The sequence below is a fragment of the Ambystoma mexicanum genome, chromosome 9 (genome assembly GCF_040938575.1).
Source record: "Ambystoma mexicanum isolate Mex_15411 chromosome 9, UKY_AmexF1_1, whole genome shotgun sequence".
Taxonomy (NCBI): domain Eukaryota; kingdom Metazoa; phylum Chordata; class Amphibia; order Caudata; family Ambystomatidae; genus Ambystoma; species Ambystoma mexicanum.
This window is the reverse complement of record NC_090931.1, coordinates 917,083,443-917,108,916: the sequence shown is the minus strand read 5'-3', so window position 1 is coordinate 917,108,916 and position 25,474 is coordinate 917,083,443. Positions and strand designations below refer to the sequence as shown.

The 25,474-nt window shown below is 46.2% G+C and overlaps 1 protein-coding gene across 2 annotated transcripts in view; it reads right to left on the bottom strand.

Moving 5' to 3' along the window:
- Window positions 1-25,474, bottom strand: part of CWC22 (CWC22 spliceosome associated protein homolog) — a 743,793-nt gene that overhangs the window by 352,005 nt on the left and 366,314 nt on the right. For both annotated transcript variants that reach the window (XM_069616085.1, XM_069616086.1), the window contains one exon: window positions 13,017-13,185. In XM_069616085.1, the coding sequence (XP_069472186.1) occupies window positions 13,017-13,185 (169 nt within the window). The remainder of the gene's footprint in view (window positions 1-13,016; window positions 13,186-25,474) is intronic.

Here is a 25,474-nt window from a genome sequence, read left to right as displayed (position 1 = left end):
CTTGCTTTTATTATTTTGGTGGGGGTGGGAGCCTGTTAGGCCTGAGAGGGCCTCTGACCCTCAAAAGCAATTCCCTGGTGGTCCAGTGGGGATTGCTGGTTGAGGATTATTTGATCCCCGACCAGCAATCTGCTTGTGTGAGGGCTCTTTCAAAAAGGGACTCTCCCCTTTCCAACGAGCCCTCACTTGTCCAAATCAGGCAATAAATACCTTTGCAGGACGCAAATGTGTCTGAAATTTACATGCTGAAGGCTTTTGGCTTCAGTATGTAAATTTCATTTTTGATGACGTTGGCACACGTAGCGTGCACCCACGTCATCACGGAATACCCCCCCCCCCTCCACCCCATGGCATGGAAGAGAAAGTCCTCCCCTTCACTGCCTGGGGATCGGAGTAATCAAGGGAGCAGAAGGGGGGGCGATCCGCGCCCCCCCCTGAATGTAAGCACTGCGCAGGAAGAGGTATCTCGTCCCCCGCACTGGAAACGTTATGCAGAGTACGAGATGCCTCCTCCTCCGCAGTTAAGAGGTTAAACATATAATACAACAATAACAAATCTTTGATGTATCAAGTGCGGTCCAAACACTGTCATTTGCTACTTACAGATATTGACATGGCACACTATGTGGATGATAAACCAAAACGTAGCTACATAAAAGCACCATTGCTACAAGCTTGCCCAAGTCCTAATTTCAAGAGTGACAAAAAAGATACAACTACCACATGGTTAAGTAGAAGTAGTAATTAACAGGGTTTTATATACGTGGTCACTGTAACATGTGCAAACATACATTAAACAATACACACAGCCTACCAAGAATGCATGGACTGGATATACAGATCAAGGAATTTCATAACCGTACAAGTAAATATGTTGTATATATTGTGTGTGTCTGCTAGAAATATTACATAGGAAACACCACACTAGAACTACTCACAGGAATAAGAGAACACAATGTGATTGGAAGTGAAGATCTAAAGATGCCACTGGCTCAACATCAGCTACGGCTACAGCAGGTTTCAAAATTGAGATTCAAGAGCAGGAGCTAAAACCAGCTCCTGGGCGTTGGGCACCGGCATCCCCCTGCATGCAGGAGCTACCGCAGGGGAACCGGGAACTACCAGAGATGCTCCTTTAACTCATTGTCCATTTTGTATGAACAATTGTGCTTAAATGTGTATAAGATATATTATAATTATTTTTTATTAAAATTCTCAAATACTCAAAGTTAATGTCACATTTACATGTTTGGAAGGCATTAGATGGCTCTAGGAGCCAACAGTAGCTTCTGGTAGCTGTTGGTTTCAAGCTAACTAGGCTCTACTATGCTAAAAGCAGGAGCTAAAGCTCCCAGCTCCCCTCAATTTCGAGCCCTGTAACAGCATTATAAAAAAAAGGACAAATCTGGAATTACATTTCTAGCAATAAATCAAGTAAAGTTATCGTTGAGGGGCGGCAACAGAGAATTATAATTGAGAACATTAGAAAGCTAGATACATTTGTGACTAGCGAACAGTATATATGGGGCTCAATTTGGATCATGAAATGCATGTTTTTCTGTAACATACATTATGAGTACATAGGAGCCAAAAGCTCTTCAAAATCTGCAAGGAGCTGGACAACCATGCTGCACTCTCTACCTCTCCTGTCACCTGCCAGGCCCTTTGCACGGCCCTTGCCTCTCACTTCATCTAAAAAACCCAGGCCATCCTGTCCACCCTCTTGTCCCCTCTCCTTCAGTGAACTCTGGCCCTCCTACTCTTGCAGCCCCCACCCTCTTTCTCGTCCTTTCCTCTTTTCTCCCCTGATGAGGTCTCTAGACAAGTCCGATATACGAGAGCCTTGTCAAAACAGGTTCTTCCTCCAAAACCATAAAGGACCACATTGAAACCCACGCTCCTGCCATGGCCGATTACTGTAACCTCTCCTTCGACTCGGGAGCCTTCCCCTCCTATCACACGATCTCCATCACGCCTTTCCTGGGCAAACTCCTGGAAAAGCTGGCCATCTCGCAGCTTAACCGTCACCCGGATTCTGTTGGTTGTCACCATGACCATTAGTCTGGCTTTGGAGATGCCAGAAGCACGGAAACTGCTCTCCGGACATCCGTGAAGATCTGCTCTCCAACCTTGACTTGAACATCCCCTTTGTCCTCACCCTACTCGATCTCTCTTCTGCCTTCGACACGGTCTACCATACCATACCATCCTGCTCAACCGTCTCCCTGACAACCTTGCTATCACTGATCAGGCTCTGGCCTGGCTGACTTCTTTCCTCTCTGATCGACACTCCCCGGTCCAACTGGAGTCCTCCTTTCCATCTGCCTCCCTTTCTACCTGCGGTGTTCCACAGGGGTCTAACCTCTCACCATGCCTTTTTAACCAATACCTGGCAACTCTCTCCCATCGCATTGCCGTTTTCTGCTCCAATTTTCAGTGCTATGCTGACAACTCATTTTCAGGCTTCCCTCTGCCACCTCTTCTCCTTCTCTCATCTCGGATTGCCTGTCTGCTATTCAGGATTGGTTTGCCACCAACAATCTCTGCCTGAATGCCAGCAAGACAGAGAACCTCCTCATCGGCACACCTTCACCCTCCTTTCCTGTCACTCTCTGGCCGGCCTCCCTAATCCTTTCGCCTACCCCCACATGCAAGGCTAAGAACCTCTGAGTCATCTTCCGACTCCACAGTCTTCATTTTCTGCCCATATCTCTGATGTCTCTAAAATAAAAAAAATCAAACATCTTACTACACCTACTCAGTGGTATTCTGCCTTTCCTCTCCTTCCCCCAGAAGCTCAATGTATCTCCAGCCCTGGTTCTCTAGGTTGGATTATTGCAACAGCCTCTTTCTAAATCTACCTGCTTCTACTCTCCACCCTTTGCAACTCATCCAGAACAGGACTGCGAGACTTGTCCTAGGCCTCAAGCCATGGGATCATATCTCTTCAGCCCTGAAATCTCTTCACTGGCTCCCAGTAGCTGAAAGGATTAAATTCAAGACCCTTTGAAATGTCTGCAAATACTTTCTTGGGCCTGGGTCCAAAATATCGTCAGCTGTCCCACCACAAATGCCTTCCCTCCCGCGCTCTTTGTTCCTCCACCTCCAACTCCCTCAGGGTCAATTGTTTCTCAAAGAAAAGAGCTAGGGGTAGATCTTGGTCTTCGGCTGGGCCCTCCCTCTGGAACAGCCTCCCTGCCACTCAAACTTGAGGAGAACCATCTCTGGTTCCGGAAGTTCTGCCTTCGCTCCTCCTCTCCCCTGCTGATCTGTTCTGCTTCAGCATTGTGCACCTGGTTATCCTCTGATTTCGGGCCCATGTACCTGCTCACCCTGCCACGCACCCACATTGCCTCCTGCCAACCCTTGCACTTGGGTATGTATCTGCAACCCTACAGCCCACCCCCTTTCTGCGCATATCAGACAGCCCCTGTCTGTTGTCTTAAACCTAGCAATTGCCACTTGCTCGCTGCACTACCAGAGTTTTATTTCTTTGCTCAGCACTTACCACTTCTCCCCATCCCCATGCACTCTCCCTCTTCCCTCGCCCCTGCACTTGCACGTTCTCAATGCCACTGGGCCTAGTAAGATTGTTGTTTTGTTCTCGCTTGCATCCCCCTCCCTTGCCTCGTCGCGCTCTGAAACACTTGTGTAGGAGAGCGATACAAATAAAATATCAATATATAGAGATGAATCTAATTGTAAATTAAATGGGACAAGCGTCTTCAGAGTAACTAACAATATGCATGTAATTTTGAAGGCACAGTTTTCCTAATCAAATTTACTCATTTTTGTATTCACTTTATTAAAAGTCATCCAGAACTAATAATTGGCTGGTGATATTGCCAGTTGCAAATAAATTGACTTATACTAATTCACTAATTTATGATACAGACTGAATGAACGATCAACAGGTGACAAGCGCATCTAATTCACTGTTCTCAATGTAGCAAATTAAATATCATACCATCATAAAATTATTTGGGATAGTGTCGGTACAGAAATATTCCGTTTTCAAATTAATTTCAAACATATAATAGTATGTTTGCAGCCAATGATAAACAGTTTTTCTCTAACTCCTGAAATTACACAATATATCAAAATAATTTCAGGTATGAACATATTCAGCGTCAACGTCATCATGCAATAATGCATATAGATAATTAAAAGCGCCTGTCATTACAGAAACATATATGCACCCATATTCGTTAAGTAGTCACATTGCTGCAGAATGGTTTGGCAATAGCCAATACAATAATCATTTAGAATATCTATAGAACCTTTACTATATTTTACATCTTGACTAGCTATATATAAAAAAACCAAGCAAGGAACAAATAAAATAAGAGTCTATTTCGATATTGGGATTCATGATACGTGGTGAGAGATACTAATAATTACATTTTTTGGAATAGGACGTTTAGAGACAATTTAGAATAGTTTATAGAATCAAAATATGTACATTCATTTTTATGAGCAGCTAGAAATCCAACACAAACTGAATACAATACCACTGACCATATCAATGGAGATTGATACTTTTGCATTTTCAAACATTAATGTTTAGATAAGTGGATTTTAACATTTTTATTCAGTATTTGATCCGCATTAATAAGGAACAATATTTCTTACACACAATCTAATCATTGAAGGGACACAATGTCAGGTTTCCGAGCGAGGGCTAACAGCAACTGAGAATACTTTCAGGTAATAGGAATCATATTTTGAGATTAATGTAATTGTATAAAATATCACATAAAACTTCTTTCCACTAATTCAAATAACATTTTCAATACGAATTAGCATTTTATGTAGAGCAATTCATAAATAAATAACAAATCATCTTACTAATTATATGTAAAGGATGAGCTTGGCAAAGGCATTACCATTATATAACTATAAACAAACAAAATGTATATGCAATCATATGCTGAGACAATATTTTGATTGTCATAATAATCATTGTTAATTATTTTTACTTTCACTCCCTTTTTTTCCATTCTTCCGATTGCCATTTCCTTCATTACTGAACAAAATTCTTCATTGGAAAGTATTGTGACATATTGATTGACTGCATAATTGTTTTTTAAATTAATGTAATGAAAATGAACAAGGGAATAATGCAAAGATAGCACTGAACAGGGTAGTACCCAACATAATCTGTGTAATCTTACACAGTTTCAAATATGCCTGAAGAAGGCCAATATAGGAGGATATCATCATAAGACGTCTTAGCCTTGAGAAAGCCCGGAGCAGGCGAAACGTGTGTTGGCTCACAAATAACCAAACATAAAAGGAATTATTTGTTAAGGCTCACAAAAAGCAATGAATTGCAAGGCTCACGAAAAGAAAGCCATTTCTTAATAATGTAACATGCAATAAATCATAAATGGTGCAAAAAGGATAAAAACATTTGAATTATTAGTTTCAGTTTTGCAATGAGTAAATAAAAGGGAGGAGTGTATGATCTGGATGATGAACAGTTACTAGATGATACCATTTGGTTTCAGTGTTATAAACAAGTCAAACACAAGCCAGTTTCTAAAATCCAATATAATAATTTACTGAGGGATGGCGGAAAAATAAACTTTCAAGCCAAACTGAATACATCGATCATATACAAAGCAGCCACGAGTAGCACACCAGCATACCTGGCAGCTGAGCGCCACATATTTGGTGGCACATGCTCCTTGTGAAGCAAACAGACCAACCGGTTTGAATCACAACTAGTCCGCAAACAATCCTTCCGTCACGTGCCCACCATGTGGAACTCGATTCCAATATCGACTCTGAATGCCCCCAAAATCCTCCAATTTTGCAAATCTCTCAAAACATGGCTTTTTCAACAGCACCCGACAATGGACTAGTCCCAATGGACACACAGAAATCAACATACAGTACGGGCTACTGTTAAAAGCTGCCAGCCCAAACGCTGGCTACTCAAACCTTGTACAGCGCGTCACTGCTCTCATGCTAGGTCCACACTTCAATAAATAAAATACATTTCCAAACCCATAAGGACATCATAATTTAGTAAGTATACATTGGTTTGGCAAAAACAATTTTATACGACTAACAAAAAATAAAAAAATACATACATTCATTATAAGTTACTCACCCTAGTGACTAACGTACTCTTATAGTCCATTGTCCCCTTTCCTCCATACTGTATGTGCGTCCCTTCCAAGGGACTGGAGACTGAACCTTTTTCACCAGAAAAACCTTCTTCCCATTTAGATTTAGAGGCGCGGCCCAGGGAGCATGCGCTGCCCTGACTTCGCCCTCTGGCGCCAACCCTCAGTCCCCATTGATGTGTCGACAATAGATTTAACATTGCCTAATGACACCAGTATTATTAGGGGGGGGGGGGGTTGGTGGGACGTATGGAGGAAAGGGGACTATGGACTAAGAGTATGTTAGTCACTATGTGAGTAACTTATTATTACTCTTACGTCCCGTCCCCTTTCCTCCATAATGTATGGGCGATTACAACTGATTGTAGCCCCAGGGTGGAGAGGAGACCCTCCTTAAGCAAATAGGTTCCTGAGAACAACCTGTTCGAAAGCCGCATCAGATCTAGAGCCGGCATCCAAACAGTAATACTTGCAGAAAGCCAAGGGAGAGGCCCAAGTGGCCGCCCTGCTTATGACTTGCCAAGGGACATGGAGCTGGAATGCGATGGCCGTTGCCTTGGCCCCGACTGCGAGGGAATGCATGTTGGCCGGGAGCGGCTTATGCTGGCCCTCATATGCTTCTTTGATGGCAGAGACCATCCAGCGGGATATGGAAGCCTTAGAGGCCTGATGGTCTGGTCTCGAGCCGCCAAAAGTGACAAACAGGGCGTCCGACTTGCGGAAGCCCTTGGTACTGTCCAGGTAGAATTTTAGGGCACGCCTGACATCCAGGCAGTGCAGCACTCTGTGCTTCGTCCTTGGGATCGGGAAAGAACGTAGGAAGGTCTATTTCCTTGTTCAAGTGAAATGCAGATGGAACCTTGGGCAGAAATGCTGGGTGTGTCCGTATGACTACCTTGTCCCTGTGAAAGGTGGTATATGGTTCAGAGGCGACCAGTGCCTGAATCTCGCTGACACTGTGACCAGAGTTAAGACCGACTAGAAAGGCCGTCTTGATGGTGACCAGCTCAATGTCCACGGATGCCATTGGCTCGAATGGCTTGTGCCCCAGTGCACCCAAGACTATTTAAGGTCCCACACATGGTGCAGTCTCTTGACGGGTGGGTAGGGCCTAACAAGACCAGTCAGGTTTTTCTTGACGATAGGGTCAGAGGAGGAAAATATGCCTTCCTCAGAATTCCTGTAAGCCCCAATGGCCGCGCGGTATGTACGGCAGGTGTCGACCTGTACGCCCGAATGAGCGCCCGAATGAGCGAGGTGCGCCGAAACGGAGAGCACGTCGTCCGAATTGCAGGCCAAGGGGTCAATTCCCTTGGAGTCTGCCCAGTGGCAGAACCTTGTCCATTTGCTCTTGTACTGGGCCCTGGTGTCTTTGCTCCTAGCGCCCTGTATGATTTCCATATTAACCTGAGAGAGGCTAAGGTGCCGAAACGTTACCTGCTTAGGTACCACGCTGTGAGGGCCAGTTTCGCTTGCACGGGGTGGATGATCCTGCCCCCCTGCTGTTCCAGAAGATGTGCTGGGCCTGTCGGGAGGTGTATCAGAGGCACTTCCGAGAGGCTGAGGAGCTCCGAAAAACATGATCTGGCCGGCCACCATGGAGCAATCAGAATGATGAGTCAGACTCCTTGATCTTGCAAATTATCCTTTGGATCAGGGGAGTGGGCGGAAAGGCATAGGCCTTCATGCCAGGCCATTGGAGGTGAAATGCGTCACCCAGAAAGCCGGGGCCCTGACCCTGCCAGGATGCAAACTGGGGGCACTTCTTGTTGTGCCAGGTGGCAAAGAGATCCACTTGGGGGTGACACCACTTGTTGAAAATCTCCTGAATAACAAGGTTGTTTAGCTGCCAATAGTAATTGTCCGCTCCCAGCCTGCTCAACCTGTCTGCTTCCAGGTTGGATTCCCCCGGGAGGTGGACTGCCAAGAGGATAATTTCATTTTCCAAGGCCCATTCCCACTTGCTGATCACCAGTCTGCACAGGGGAGGGGATCTGGTGCCTCCCTGCTTGTTGACGTATTACATGCTGGTCGAGTTGTCTGTCTGGATGAGGACAACCTTGCCCTTGAGAAGTGGTAGGAATGCTCTGCGCGCTAGCCAAATGGCATTCTGCTCCAACCAATTGATGTGGTATTCCTGCTCCTGTCGAGTCCCGGTGCCGGGGGCCGAGAGATCGTCCAGGGTGGCTTCCCAGCCCTCGGGCGAGGAGTCTGTGGTGATGGTGGCCTGCGGAGAGGGCGGCCTGAAGGGCTTGCCCATGCCTAGGTTGCAGTCCATGGACCACCAAGTAGGAACGTGGATCATCTCGGATTGCAAGCCCAGCTCCTGACTACATAAGGCCGTGAAGTGCAGCTGAATCCTTCTCATCCTTAGTCTCGTGTGCTGTACGGGTAGCAGAACCGCCGCTAGTAGACACAGGAGATGTTGGTACCACCATGCCGAGGTCAACTCTCTGCTAAGGAAGTGGGCGGTGGCCCTCTGGATGGCCGAGATCTTGTCTTCCGACGGGAAAACATTCTCATAGCACGGGTCCCAAATGAGTCCCAGGAATGTCAGTCTGTGTAGGGAGCAGCTGTGACTTCTTGAGGTTGAGCAAGAAGCCCAGGTTGTGCAGTATCTTCATAAGTGCATGGGAAGAGTGGTGAACCACTTCCGGAGATGTAGCCCTGACGAGCCTGTCGTCGAGGTATGGGTAGATGTGGAGGCCCTGCACTCTGAGGAGGGCGGCTACAGCGTTCATGAGTCTGGTAAAGACCATGGGGGCCGAGTTGAGGCCAAACGGGAGGGCTTTGTATTGGAACCCATGATCCTGAACCTTAGGAAAGAACGATGGGGCTGCCAAATCGGGACGTGTAGGTGCGCGTCCTTCAGGTCCAAGGAGCACATCCGGTCTCTCCTGTCCAATGTCTCCGCTATAAAAGCTGGCGTAACAATCTTGAATTTTTGCAGGGGTGAGGAGAGGTTGAGGGTGGAAAAGGTCCAGCACAACTCTCAGGCCCGCATGCTTCTTCTGAATGGTGAAAATCCTAGAGTAGAAGCCAAAGACAAAGCCTCACTGGGAGGCTGGAACTTCCTCCACTGCCTGTCTCTCACGATCAACCGGATCTCTGCCAAAAGGGTTGCTGTCCCAACCTGTGAGAGTGGAGGGGAAGAGGGAAGAGAGGCTGGGATGGGAAGGCGGTACCCCGTGGATACTACGGAAAGGATCCAGGGGTTCGCGAAATTCTGGCGCCAGAATTGTGCATGGAGCGCAAGCCTGCCCCCCACCGGAGACTCATGGACCCGAAGGGGCTTGTCATACCTTCTTTCCCTCGGAGGCTGAGGAGGGGGGACTGGAAAAAGCCCTTAACCCCCCGCCCCCTTTTTGTTGTTTGCGCCGGTTCTGAGATGGCGAGCGGTCCGGCTGCCTGGATCTGCGTTCCTGCAAGCAGTGGAACCCTCCATATATATATGACCCTTCTCCGAGCGCTTCTGTGATTGGGTGTACGATTTGAGCGTGGTCTTTGTAAGGATGGATAAAGACTTTGCCATTTGAGAGCTGTTCTTTTTGTCCAGCTCCTCGTCCGTAGAGGAGTGGAAGAGGTCCCCCCCCCCGCCCTCGAACGATAGATTTAAAATGCGCTACTGGTCATCCGGGTTCAATTTAGTTGCCCGGAGCCAGGCTGTTCTCCTCATGTTCGTGGAAATGCAGATGGCACGGCCTGAGGTATCGATATGGGCCACTGTGGATTCCATGAGGTCATGCACCACGAGCTTGGCTTCTGCTAGCCCCATCTTGAAGTGAGATTGGCATTGAGTGGGGAGTTCCGGGAGGAAGCCCGCAATTTCTCACCCTAACTGTTGGTTGGCAGCAGTCAGTATGGCATCTGCGTTGGCCTGACGCAGGTGCAAGGAGGCGTTGGAGTAGATGATCTTGCTGTATGCCTCCAAGATCTTCTCCTTGCCTAGCAGCGCTGCAGAGGAGGTGGCTGAGGACGACTGAGGTTTTGAGTATAATGATGCAGCGGCGATCACCGAGGAGTGTTGCTGAGGATGGTTCGAGAGCAAGAGTGTATCCCCCTCCATCTGCCTGTACTTCGCGTTCAGGCGTCGATTGACCGGCTGGACAGAGTTGGGCTTCAGCCAACCCTTTTTGGCCAGGGAGACTACATCGGTTTTACAGTGGAATCCTTGTGTTGGCAGAGGGGCGTTTTGTGAGGACTTCAGCCAGAACCCCCTCTGCCGGTTGTTCGACCTCGGGCTGGGGGAGGCCAAGGTATTCTGCCAGGCCAGCAAGACATTCATGGAAGGCCCTGGCTGAGCATGGCATGTCTGGATCCTCCTCCTCATCCGTATCTTGCGGATCTTGTGGAGGAGGGATAGAAGGCGCTGGAGGCTGGGGTACAGGGCATCCAGCGGAGGTTGCGGAGTTGGCTGTGGAGCCGGAGGAGGCGGCTGCACCGGGGCCTGTGGGCCCGATCGAGGCATCTGTGGTGCGTTAGCATAGCGGGGAGGACTTCCCTGACTGCGCCTTTAATAATAACCCCCATCTGAGGAGACCTCATGAGGCCGAGAAACTTGTCGAAGAGCACCTCCTCACTGGCCAAAGAGGTGGCGGGGGAGGCCAACGGGGCAGCGGAGGCTGCTGGGACCGCTGCATACCCTGTTCATATGGACGCAAAGGAAAGTTGCCCTGTGCAAATGAAGGGTAGACTGTAGGCCACGTGTCTGCGACGTGCTGCTGAGCCCGCTGGGCCCGGCCTCGTCCAAGACTCATGCGTGTGGATCACGAGACCTACCCTGCTCCTCATGCCTCGGCCCGGTAGGTGTGACACCCTCGACCCGGGGGTCGGTAGATCTGCATTTAGGTACCTCCTCAGATGTATTGTCGGTATTAGGGCATAGCCCCTCGGCCACCGTGCTGGTAAAAGGCCGTAGACCCTCTGGAGTAGACCCGGTACAAGAACCTTACGGTCCCTCGACACTGCGCCCGGGAGGATCCAAGGACCCCTTGACCTGAAGGCCGGTAGCTTTAATAGCCTCGGGCATGTGCTGGTAGAGGGTCCTGGCCGGTACCTCACGCGCAGGAAAGTCCCTGGGAAGGAGTCTCCATTGCGGGGTGCACTGGAAAATATTGGCCCTACCTTGGTCCTGGTTCGATGCTTCACGAAATTCTTGAGATCCTCTGGAGGCGACTTCTGGAAGAGCTCCCTCCACCTGGTGAGTCTGTTCTTCAGTGCCTTCGAGGGCAGCGAGTCACACGCCAAGCATGATTGCCAACCGTGGTCTGAGCCAATGCAACGTAGGCAGAGGGCATGGGGGTCTGAAGTTGGGAAGAGCCTGTTGCAGGATGGACACCTGCTGAAACCTGTGGAAGTCGACATGCGCCCAGGAGGAGTGTGACGCCTGGTGACCGAGTACCTGAATGATAGATAAGACAAAAAGAAAAGACAAAGAGAAGAAGTATCCGCGCATGAAATTACATGGCCGATGGAGCGCTGGTGAAATCGGCACATTCCCGTCGACGCGGAAAAGGGGACCGAGGTGTGGAGCCGTAGGGTGGAGTTAGGGCAGCGCATGCTCCCTGGGTCGCGCCCCTGTGCGCCTCTAAATTTAAAGGGGAAGAATGATTTTCTGTTGAAAAAGGTTTCGTCTCCCGTCCCTTGGAAGGGAGGCCCATACAGTATGGAGGAAAGGGGACAGGACGTAAGAATAAAATGTATTATCAATTTGCAATATAGAAAAATAAAATCAATACCATCATCTCCATAAATCAGTCAGGGCTTTCAATTGAAAAATCTTTAACATTATCTCACTGTCCACACTCTAGACCATACAAATGCCAAAAATATCTTGCATGCATATTATTTAGAGACGGTGTTATGCTTGATTCATGCTCGATTCCAAATGGCGTGGGTGCGCAATGCATTCTGGGAGCGCTCTGAGCCATGTTGGATATTTACTTCACACCGCAGTGAAAGGCTGCACACATTTTGCTGAAGTGTTAGATTCACAGTGCTGAGACAAACATGCTTTTCCAAACCTGGTATGCGGTCAAGGCCATTTCTGCTGGGAAAGCCAACGTTGTTATGGCTTGCTACTGTTTTCCGTGGAGCGTGTTTTTAGAACAGGGAGGCCCTGCGTTCCTTGAGAGGAGCTCTCGATTGACCCAGCTGGCAACTGACGGCTGTTCCTCAACTGCGCAGGTGCAATTTCCAGAATGTTCGAGAATTAACTCCCCATTGTGGAGTGTGTATATATGCGGAAACCCGGAGGGGGTCAGGTGAGACTTCAGCCAGAGAAGGACTTTCCGTCTGGCCTTCCTGTGAGCTGTGGTACTCTCGGCCTGGCTGTCCCCGGGGTCTTCCAGCCGCTTCTGGACGAGATGAGGAATTCTATTACGCTGACGGTGATGTATTTCTTTTTGACTTGTTGGCGGTTTCTGTGACCTATGTCCTTATTATTTTTATGAGTTATTTCTATGTACTTGTAATCTTTGAATAAATAGCCGTAAAGAGCCGATTATCTTCTAAAGAGTGCGTGGCTGTGAGTTATTGTGTCTGTCTGTTTATGGGTTGAAGTATTTGCTCTATAATTGCATTGGTGATTTATGGTTGTTCCGTGCACTTTTCGGGGGAAAGCAATACAGACGGGCAATAGAATACTGAGTGTTTAACACTTTCAATACGATTGAATCTACAAAAAGTACATCAGTATCCTATTATAAGCGGACACAGAAACACAAAGAAATATACCTGATTGAATCATGTATGTCCACACATATTGTACATAATCTTTGAGCACCAAAGACTGCAACATATTTATAGTGCCAAACATCCAATGGAAGGACCCATGCAAATCCCAGTGTAAACAGGCTTGCAATGAATAATGGCTAGATTTACCTTGTCATTTCTCCGGTATCCTTTTCGAAAGTTTAGAACCAATCTCTTGAGTATCAGCTCTCCAATTTGAGGAAACTTTGAGTTGATAATAGCTACAACAGCTGCATAAACATGGGTGAAAATTGGAGAGGCACTCTGCGCTTGTAGCACAGATCTTGCAAGTTGACCTCTAAAAGAAAGAACACACAACTCACATGGTTTGCTTGTAGTGAAAACAAACTTACCACAAAAGGTGTCGCACATTCCTAACATACTTGAATTACTTTACATACAAAGATATATTTGAACATTGTTTATGATAAATAAGCTTACTAGTGACAGATTACATTGGCAAACTATGAACTATTGCACATGAGGAGACTCAGAAGGAAACTGCTTCTGATGTTTCGATACATGCCCATTTACAAATGCCAAGCTTTCCCACTGTTCAAGTTATTGAAAGCCATTACGATCGCTACCTAGTTTCAATAGTTTATTAAATGAGGTTTTGAACACTGTCAACATCTACAGTACAGAAACCATGATAATATTCTGGTTCATTCTATCTTTCGCTCTCTCTTTCATATTAATGCAGCAACCAAAATGAAGGTGAAATTTTATGGGTTGATAAAAGTTTGATGCATATTCGAGTCTTGTCCATCTGTATATGGACATTGTAAGGTTAATTTGGAATGGGGAAAAATAAACATTAGAAATACGTTGTAACCAAAGTCTTGTGGGGGCGGAGGAGGGGACAGGGTTGGCCTGACCTACTTAAATATCACACCTACCAGCTCTGAATTTTTGTTGAATAGTTAAGGATTTCAATCAGGCGACACACACCTTGGTCTCGGCCTAGTATGCAGCGCAGGACTGAAATGCTGAAATGTTTATCTCTTTATATTAGATAAATTCAATATTGAGATGGTACACAACTCTTATCACATCCCCTTTTCAAATACCCCACGTCACAACGGACCATGAAACAGGCTGGTTGGTAAAATGCAATAATTATTTATTTATTTTAAAATTCAAAAGAAATTGCTTTTTTTGTAAGGGGCAGCAATCAACAATGGGGTGATAATTACAATGAGAATGTGAGCAATGTAGTGGATAAATAGAAGCAGCAGGTAATCAGGAATAAGAAACAGGAAACAGAATCCAAATCGGACCTTCCCTCCCCAAATAAGAGAGAATAACGGATTTTAAACCCCTTGCAATGTTATGAAATGACACTCGGAAATGGACAAATAAATAATGACTGTGTGTTAAAAACCTTGAAGCAAATATAATTCCTCACTAAAGCAACAATGCAAAGACACTAAGAATTACACAGAACGGATTACCAAAAGTATACAGTTCGAAAATGAGTACAACGTTTAAAACAGATTGCAGCAAAGTGACACGTGTAAAAGTAGCATTTTTCAAAACCCGCCTTAAATTACCCAAACGGTTTTTAATCAAAATGGGTGAGGGATAGAGGTAGATCACAGGAATACTCTGGAAGTGAAAGTAAGTCTCTAGCTGGTAAATTGGAGGAGTTATACAAGATATAAACAGGTGCGCTTTGAGTAAAATGAAGCCGTGAAATAAGAAAGGAAATCAGTTATGACAAGAACAGTTTTACTTTACACTAGGGTATTCAGGCTAGGCCACCAAAGATGGACCCAGTAAGGTTGATTCGCGACTTCAACCCCGCCACCCCAGCGCCCAACCCTGGCAGAAACCAGTCTGATCACTCGAAATCTGACTAAGGGTTTAGGATTACATAAGACAAAATGGAAAAGAGATGGCGCTAGCACTAGAAATCAAGGGCAGGGTTGCATGGATAATTCTGACAGTTTTACAAGTTATCAGGATCAGGATAGGATGGCTTAGAGAGTGAGATAAGGACCAAGGCAGGACAAGGTATACTATGGATATCTATTGGGTGGTGATTTATACTTAAAGTCCACTTTTAGTTTTGGGATTTTTGGACCCTCAACGGTTCTGTTCACTACACAGCAGCGTGCCTGGCAAACAGCTGGGCAGTTCTGGTCACCGGATGGCGCTGGACTGGAATTCTGGTCAATGGATGCTAAAAGGTCAGCTGGATGGCAGCGGGCATACAGTTGGTGGGCAGCAAGCCAGGCTGGTTCAGGATGCAAAAGGTACCACCGCTCTCCCCTTTTGGGAGATTAGTGGGTTTTCAGAATTGAGGCCTTGCTGTGGATAGAATCAGCACTGCTTGGGTTTGCAGTGGGCCCTGGAGTAGAGTCAGCAATGCTTGGCCTTGTAGTTGGGATCTGGAATCTGGATGGATGTATGGATGGATGGATGGATGGAACAAGAACGCAGCGAAAGAACGTCAAGAAGAGAGTGTGTCCAGAGTCTTGTCAGGGACTCTTATTTATAATGCATATGCATAGTGACATCATCGAAGTATATGGCTGGGCAGGGTCTGCTTAACACACCTCTAGGAACTGGATTAGGCAATCAATGTTGGCTGCCTCCCCTAGGATGTGACTCAGTTTAGGTGTTGTATTTTATGATGTAAAAAGACTTCCCACAGACCTTTTTGCCAAAAATCAGTCTTAACGACAAAAAAACTGAACTCCTCATCGTGGCATCTAAAAACACTTGGGCGAAACTCGACTCCAAATATGCTAGTTTCCATATTGCCAACAATACCATTCTTGTCCAGAAGAAAGTCAAGACCCTGGGCGTCGTTCTTGACGAAGAACTCTCTATGAAGTCCGATGTCTCCAGCATTAAATCTAGCTGCGGTCTCATAAATAAAAGAATAGGCTATTTCGACCATTCATTTCGGAAGAAAACTGTGCCCTTCTGTCCACTGCATTGATCAATTCAAGATTGGATTATTGCAACAGCCTTCTAGCGGGCACCACCGCCTCCAACATCCAATCATTACAAGTGGCTCAGAATAATGCTGTGCGTAATATTTTCAATCAGTCCCATCGTACATACATCTCCACTTTCAGGAAAAAACTTCACTGGCTTCCCGTTAAACATCGGATAACGTACAAGATACTGACCACGACCCACAAATGCCTCAGCCTCTGTAGCCCTACTTACTTGTCAGCCCGTGCTAGCATTAAACCCAACACGAGGAACCTTTGTTCATCCTCTGCCACTATTCTCAAGCACCCAAAATACAGGACAGCCAAATTTGGAGGTACCACTCTTGATGCTTAAGGTCCCCTTCTATGGAACAAACTTCCAGCCCAAATGCGGCAGATTCAGGACTACACTGTATTCAAACGTGCTGTAAAAACCCACTTTTTCAATCTGGAATAACTCTTTGACCCTTCTTCTTTCTTTGCCATGTGTGTCTGTTTGTTCGTCCAGTTTTATGTGCCCCCTGAGGCCTACGGGCATGTTGGCGCATTACAATAATTAAAAAAATAATAATAATAAACAGAATTTGCACATTTGTACATTTGCAGCACCTTAATAAATGACATAATCAGGTTACATATTTTATGTAGAGCATCCAATCCTGTTACGCTCACCTGATATCCCCGGGGGCGTCTGGAAGGCTCTGAGATCTGGAACCCTGGATGCATAGTTGCCCAGTGCTGAATAATGAATCTGCAATTACAGAAGGGAGGATTTGTGGTAACTGTCTAATGGGTGAATCTCCCACCTCCCTCTGACCGATTCGCTTCCCACTGGGTTCTTTTCTCACCTTAGTTATTTGTTGGGTGAGCTACCCGTCCTGCGTTTCTTGTGCAGGGGCGCTTGACATTTGTTGGTGAGCTGCCCGAGTTGCTTCACTGGTGCAGTACGCCTTCCTTGGGCCCAGGCCTGCTGTGACCCCGAATCTGCTGGTAGGCAGGTAGGTTTTGTTTATTTTAAGTCTTTGTTCTGTTTATGGTGGGAATTCGTTAATGTCTTTATCTCCTTTCCAGGTGCGAAGGTCTTGATGCTGGCGTGCCAGATGGAGAGGCACGATTTCTAGGTAAGAGAAAACGTGAAGCGCAGCGCCTTTATTGTCTTTTAAAGCTAACTTGTGTTTTCTTCTTCTCCTCACAGGCGGCTGTGGTGCTACGAGTGGATGAGAGCGCGATGAAAAACAGGCCGCCGGAATCCGTTAAGGTAATTACAGCACTGTGTGGTTGTTTAATATTGAAAGCGAATCTGAATAGGTCTCTTTTCCTTTGCAGATGTTGCTGTGGTGCTCCGGATGGAAGCGTGACGTAGCGCGATGGAATTCAGGTAAGACTGATGGAATTCGATGTTTTGGAAGCGCGCATTCTAATATTGTTTTTCCTTTTCTCGTTATTGCAGGTCGCAATGTTAGAACAGCAGCTGTGGTAGCAGTTCGCAGGAGGTCCTTAAGCTAGTACTCCCAAGTGAGTGATGTTTCTTCTTCTCTCGGTTTCCACAGATTGCAGCCCAGTTGAGATGCTGAGTGCTGGATGGTGTTTTCTCAGGTAAAACAGAATAATCTTGTTCTTGCAGGATTACAGGAAGATGCTGAAGACCAGGAGCTGGACACAGTGAGGGTCACGCTGCGGGTTGCAGAATAACTCAAAGCGTGTTCTGCAGTCAGGGTGTTGTTTATATAGCCCAGGGAAAGTAGTTCCAAGCCTGCTACACCCAAAACACTAGACCGCATGGCCTGGTTTTTAGAACTAGACTGGGTGGGTGCTTCCATGTTGGATTTAAAGGCCCATGTACATAAATGGGGCCTAGTTTGAACAGCCCTTCCTTCCTACATATGAGCCTGGTGCCAAAGGTGCCTGGACTGGCTCCAGGAGCCCTTTTGCAGTGGTTTTAAGGCCCTCAGGGTTCTGGTGGGAGCCAACTTGTGCCCCCTCACAGTGGTCATGACAGCACTCCCCCTCCTCACCACCCCTTACACCCCCCCACATCCCCAAGGCCCCTCTCATGGTATCCTTCCTGTCCGGTCCTGGTTTGGCGGGGTTATCCAGGTGAAACCTCTTAATCAGACGTGGTGCATGAATATGTTCACTTGGTTCCCAAGTTCTGTCTTGAGGCCCGTACCCTTTCCAGTCCACTAAATAGTATAGCTTAGATCTGGTATGTTTCGAATCCAGGTTGTTTTTAACTTCAAATTCAAGCTCTCCATCAACTAGCACAGGTTTTGGTGGTGTTAAGACTTGGGTTCCTAGTTGTACAGGTTTTACAAGTGACATGGAACACCGGATGAATTTTCATGCTTGGTGGTAAGGCTAACTTGACGGCCACCGGATTTATCACTGATTGGATGGTATAGGGTCCTAGATATCTTGGACGCAAGGTCGGTGTACCTTTTATGGGTACATGTTTTGATGCCAACCAGACTTCGTCTCCTACTCGGTAATCGGGAGCTTTCTTTCGATGCTGGTCTGAGAATTATTTTTGTCTGTCTTTGGCTTGCAGTAAATGTTCATTTGCCCTTTTGAAGGCTTGTGTTATGCTTGTGTGTAGAGTCTTCACCGCTGGCATTTCCAAGGTCGTGGGGGAGTCTAGTTCAGAGGTACGTGGATGTCTTCTGTATATTGTGTAGAACGGGCTTTGTCCCATGCTGGTGTGTATAGAGTTATTGTATGCGTATTCCGCTATCAATAACAATCCATAACAAGTCTTTCCAATTCTCTTCCACTTGATGCAGCATGCAAAGTGGATACTGTTCTAATGTCTGGTTGGTTCTTTCCATTTGTCCATCCGTTTGGGGGTGGTGTCTAGTGGATAATCGAACATCGATTTGTGCCAGGGTACAACATTTCCTCCAGAAGTTGGATACAAATTGGCTTCCACGATCAGAGATGAGGACTGAGGGGAAACTATGCAGTTTTATAATCTGTTCAAGAAATGCTTTTGTCAAATCGGTGGCGTTAGGAAGTCCTTTGAATGGAATGTGCCATTTTAGAGAACAGGTCTACAACCACCAGAATGGTATTAAAACCTTGACAGGGAGGTAAGTCCGTAATAAAATCAAGAGAAAGAGTATGCCAGGGAGCCGGTGGAATATCCAGTGATGTAGGAGGCCAGCTGGTTTCTGTTTTTGTGATTTTTTCTGTGCACATATCCCACGGGATAGAACAAATCGAGCAATGGCCTTACGTCAGGTTGGTCAATACAAATGGAGTTGTATGGGAAACTGGATTGTGTCTCCTCCCCAGTACTTTTTAAACGCATCACGAGTAGAATCTGTTTTAGTAGAACAATTTATACCTATGGCTTATGTCCTTAACTCTAACTAAATGTCCCTAAGGGGAAGGTATCTATCCCTTGAGAGACTGTCCCTAATTGGATCTAGGGGACAGCCAAAGGAAACTCACCCTATCCTGGCTCACTACTTTTCTACGATTCTTAAAAAGGTTCACGTCGTATGGGAGTCAACAAATCTCTTTATTCGTGTTGCTGCCCCTTGGTGCCGATGTGCAGATGAGATGTCCCATCTATATGGAACACGCCGGATCCAGACAAAGCAATTGAAGTACAGTAACATTATTCACCTGTCTTTTGTATGAATGTAGAGAGTGCCCAAAATAAGCATAATCTATAGTCCTGAAGAAAACGGCAAACCTTATTTCCCCGCTGAAACCGGTTGACAAATATGGGCTCAGGGTGATGACCTGATCCACTTGACTCATTAACAATGAATACATGAGCTTGGCTAAAAAAACATTCCTTGATTTTATTTAACACAGCAGTAAGGGGACCAATGAATATTGGACCACAGAGTGCTGTGATTTTATTATAAGTCACACCAAAGGGCAGCAACACGAATAAAAAGATTTGTTGACTCCCATACGGCGTGAACCTTTTTTAGAATCGTAGGAAAGTAGTGAGCCAGGATAGGGTGAGTTTCCTTTGGCTTTCCCCTAGATCCAATTAGGGACAGTCTCTCAAGGGATAGATACCTTCCCCTTAGGGACATTTAGTTAGAGTTAAGGACATAAGCCATAGGTATAAATTGTCTTAAGCCAGGTTGGCCATCAATAATTCTGTTTAACCTTGGCTAGAGTCTTAGCAATTCCGGGATGGCCTTCGATCAGGGAATCGTGATAACCAGTCATGGCCAATTCTTGAAGATCTTTACTTGGTAGATATAGTCGTTCCCTGAAGTAAGGTAATCCATCCAGAACCGTGTGATGTTCATTTTGGGAATTCCATTTCTGCAAGATCTCGGGGTTCATTAAGGTTCGAATCTTATCTTGAAGTTCACTCGGAGTCAATGTGGTGGTTAGTCCCAGTAGTTTATCACTTGGGATTATGGCAACATGGTCCAGGGTACTGTTCGTTTTCTCTTCAACACCCATATGAAGCAAAGCATCGGCCTTCCCATTCCGAACTCCTGGTCGGTATGTTATTACGTAATCGTATTTTGCGAAGAATAGAGCCCACCGCAACTGTTCTAACGACTGGGCTTTTGCTGACTTTAGGTATTGAAGGTTTCAGTGATCTATGATTACTGTGATGGTATGTCTGGCACCTAATAGATACTGCCGCCAAACTTTGAAGGCTGATTTTATTGGCAACAATTCTTTGTCTATAACTGCACAGTTAAATTCTGGCGGTGAGAATTTACGTGACCAAAAGGCCACGAGATGTAATTGGCCTGTATCTTTGGCATTCCCAAAATGAACATCACACGGTTCTGGATGGATTACCTTACTTCACCGCCAGAATTTAACTGTGCAGTTATAGAGAGAGAGAGAATCTTTGAGAGAGACCTGCTCCCAAAGCTACGCTGGAAGCATCAGTTTCCACTACATAGGGGAGATCAGTGAGAGGATGTCGTAAAATTGGCGTGGAGGTGAATCTTTTCTTGAGTTCTTGAAAGACCTGTTCCGCCTCTTCAGTCCATTGGAATTTTTTGTTGTTTTTTCTCAGTAATTATGTGATTGGGTGGACGATCCGTGAGAAATCTGGAATAAATCGGCAATAAAAATTTGCAAAGCCGAGCATGCGTTGGGTTCCTTTAAATGAAGAAGGTGACAGCCAATTAAGGAAGGCATCTACTTTGTGTAAATCCATCTCGACTCCCTTTGGCTAGAGAACAAAACCGAGGAACTCAACTTCGGTGACATGGAAGGAGCATTTCTCGAGTTTAGCGTACAGTTTATGCTGGCGAAGTTTTGCAAGGACTGAGCGAACATGTTCCACATGATCTCTTTCAGAGGGGGAATACACCAGGATGTCGTCAATATAGACCAGGGCACAGACATCGTTTAATTCCCGTAATGCATCATTCATGAAGTATTGGAATGCTGCAGGAGCGTTGCACAGCCCGAAAGGCATTACCTGATATTCGTACAGGCCATACTTGGTGTGAAACGCGGTTTTCCATTCATCCCCTTTCTTAACACTTACAAGGTGGTATGCTCCTCTGAGGTCTAGTTTGGTGTAGATTCGGGCATCCTCGACTTGGTCCAACAGTTCCGGGATAAGGGGTAAAGCGCAGCGTTTTTTTACTGTGATTTGATTAAGTGTGCGGTAATCGATGCAAGTCCTCAAATCTCCTTCCTTCTTGGGTACGAAGAATAAGGGAGAGGCTGCCGGGGACTTTGACGGGCGGATAAACCCATTAGCCAGGTATTGATCCAGATAGGACTTCAAGTGGAGATGTTTGGTTTCCGTAAGTGCATAAATTGGACCACAAGGAACCTGTGCGCCAGGTATCAGGTCGATCCGACAGTCATACGGCCTATGTGGCAGTAATTTGTTAGCCTGTTCCTTCTGAAAAACATCTTGATAATCCTGATATTCTTTTGGTAAGGTTTCCATTGGTTCCGCGATCCCAGATGCTATTCCTTGAACAGATTTCAGGTTTGGCTGTGGTATAGATTTCGGGTAGCAAGCGTGGGCGCATTCGTCGGAAAAAAAGGTCAGTCTTCTTGCACGCCAGTCTATGTGGGGATTGTGAGTTACTAACCATGGCATCCCTAAGATCAACTGGAAATGAGGAGCTTTGATGAGGTCAAACGCGATTGCTTCTTGATGTCCATCCTGACACAGAAGGGTTAATTCTGTTGTGCATTCAGTCACTGGTCCCGAAGCAATTTCAGTACCGTCAACAGTAGTTACCTTTTCAGTTGTTAGTTTTGTGCATAAGGGAAGTACCATTTCTGTTGCCAGTTCTCGATCTATGCAATTACCAACTGCTCCGCTGTCTATGTATGCCTCTATGGCATGCATCCGTGACGGTCGTTGGTGATTGATCAAGGTTACTGGTAGGGCGAAATGTGAGGTCTGTGACTCATCCTTCTCGCTCGACAAGTGGACCTCTACGCTTGCCGGGCCTGGTAGTTTTCTGATTCCTTTCCATCATCTTCTTTCTCTGTAACACCTACCACCTTCCTTGGAGGTTTCACTGGGCATGCTTTGAGGTAGTGACCCGATTTACCACAGTATAGGCATAACTGTACCTGCCTCCTCTTGTCTCTTTCACCCTTGGTTAAAGGGGGTCGTACACCTCCAATCTGCATGGGTTCTGTGGTATTTTCTGATGGAGGTTGAACATTATCTTTTGAACTTACGTACACGGCACGATTATCGAGTCTACTTCGGTCTGTTCTTCGATCCTGTAATCTGTGGTCCAACTGAACTACCAGGTTGATAAACTCTGCACAGTCTTTAGGTGTGTCTACTACTTGAGCAAGGACATCCTTCAGGTCTCCTCGTTGGCCCCGATAAAACAATGTGGTTCTTTTATCTTCTGGCCACCCCGCTTCTACAACCAGTCTACTAAAGGTGGCAATATAAGTCAGCAAATCTTGATTCCCTTGGCGGAGGGACAGGAGTTCATCATCAAGAGCTTGTCCATGCAAGTGTCGAGCAAATTACTTTTACATCTCCTGTTGAAAACCCCTGAAGTTCTGCAGTAATGGGTCATCCTGGCTCACTAAAGGTACCGACCAGTCTGCGGCACTTCCACTCAAATATGGTAACACGAAGGCCACCCTTGCCTGGTCGTATGGGAAAGCCCCAGGCCTAAAAAGAAAATGGAGGCGACAGTGGTTGTTGAATGTTGCATACCTTCTGGGGTCTCCATTAAACCGTTCTGGTGGTGCCAGGGGTACTGCTCCCGGCAACGTTATTTGTACTGGATTGACTGATGATGGTGTAGCGACGGATGGGGCGAATCTGGGCAATGGAGCCTGCCCCGCCTGCGCTTGTAGTAGTTGTTTGCTTAGTTCATCAGTACAGTCTTTTGTTACTATTAACTCTCGTCTTAAGGCATTGTTTCCTGCCGGGTTGTGTGTACCTCGGCGCGTAATTGTCCCAAAAGATGGGCTAACTGATCAGTTTCAGGTGTCGCCATGACGCCCAGGTGGATAAGGTTTAAAGGCTTCGAGTTCTGTTACGCTCACCTGATATCCCCGGGGGCGTCTGCAAGGCTCTGAGATCTGGAACCCTGGATGCGTAGTTGCCCAGTGCTGAATAATGGATCTGCAATTACAGAAGGGAGGATTTGTGATAACTATCTCTAATGGGTGAATCTCCCACCTCCCTCTGACCGATTCCCTTCCCACTGGGTTCTTTTCTCACCTTAGTTATTTGTAGGGTGAGCTATCCGTCCTGCGTTTCTTGTGCAGGGGCGGTTGACGTTTGTTGGCGAGCTGCCCGAGTTGCTGCACTGGTGCACTACGCCTTCCTTGGGCCCAGGCCTGCTGTGACCCTGAATCTGCTGGTAGGCAGGTAGATTTGTTAATTGTAAGTCTTTGTTCTGTTTATGGTGGGAATTCGTTAATGTCTATCTCATTCTTTTCAGGTGCCAAGGTTTTGATGCTGGCTTGCCGGATGGAGAGGCACGTTTTCTAGGTAAGAGAAAACGCGAAGCGCAGTGCCTTTATTGTCTTTTAAAGCTAACCTGTGTTTTCTTCTTCTCCTCACAGGCCGCTGTGGGGCTGGAAGTGGATGAGAGCGCGATGAAAAACAGGCCCCCCAGAATCTGTTAAGGTAATTACAGCGCTGTGTGGTTGTTTAATATTGAAAGCGAACCTGAATATGTCTCTTTTCCTTTGCAGATGTTGCTGTGGTGCTCCGGATGGAAGCGTGGTGTGGCGTGATGGAATTCAGGTAAGACTGATGGAATTCGATGTTTTGGAAGTGCACGTTCTAATAGTATTTTTCCCTTTCTCGTTATTGCAGGTCGCAATGTTCGAACAGCAGCTGTGGTAGAGGTTCGCCGGAAATCCTTAAGCTAGTACTCACAGGTGAGTGATGTTTTTTCTTCTCTCGGTTCCCGCAGATTGCAGCCCAGTTGAAATGCTGAGTGCTGGATGGTGTTTTCTCAGGTAAAACAAAATAATCTTGTTCTTGTAGGATTACAGGAAGATGCTCAAGACCAGGAGCTGGACACGGTGAGCGTCACGCTGCGGGTTGCAGAATAACTCAAAGCGTGTTCTGCAGTCAGAGTGTGGTTTATGTAGCCCAGGTAAAGTAGTACCAGGTAAAGTAGTACCAGGGAAAGTAGTTCCAGGCCTACTACACTCAAAATACTAGACTGCATGGCTTGGTTCTTAGAACTAGACTGTGTGGGTGCTTCCATGTTGGATTTAAAGGCCCATGTACATAAATGGGACCTAGTTTGAACAGCCCTTCCTTCCTTCCTACATATGAGCCTGGTGCCAAAGGCACCAGGACTGGCTCCAGGAGCCCTTGCAGTGGTTTCAAGGCCCTCAGGGTTGTGGTGGGAGCCTGCTTGTGGCACAACTTGTGCCCCCTCACAGTGGTCATAAAAATCCTGCAATCTGTGAGACATGGTTTTGTCCTTTTAATCATTTTTGGTCATTTTGAGTATGAAAGATAAAATTCCTAAATTTATACACATGTGTCGATTGTCATAAGGGATGTAAGTATAAACATTTGCATTGGTAACATGGATACTTTTCTTATAATCCGCAATAATTTGCCATTTCTATTCCCAAGGTGTCAGGGAATTCTACAATGTCTTAAATAAAAGCCCATAAAATCAAATTTAAACTGTCGCATTTTCACATTTTTACAAAGTCTTGCTGCAGAGATAAAAGTCTTTAAAATGTATTTATGAAATGGCCCTGCACTGGACCATTTTTTTTTCTTTTTCAGCTACCACCAACTGTCACTTTGCTCAAAGGGAGGATGGGTTTATCCAGCTTGCTTGAAGGTTTATTGTCCCTTGTCCACTTTGCACTTTGATGTCCCAGAATTTCTATTGAAAGAGGCCCCTACCCAGACTGAAGTCTGATTAGTATGTGAGGTTTCTTTGTCCTGGTTAGTCACAGTTTTCCAACCTAGCAATTATCACTTTCCTGTCCTGGAAGTTTATGATGGCTCCCTTCGTTAGGGGAGGCCTTAGCTCTGTGTCACAGCCTAGGTATGGTATCCCAGTTGCCACAGATACTACTCTCCCAGTTATGGAAAAGTATCCTTCTGTCTTCGAACACGAAAGTCTCTAACGTGATATGCCAAAGACTTCCCCCCCCAAGAGCTCAGCCTACAATGAATCTATTCCACCTGTCAGGCTGAGGGCTTGAGTG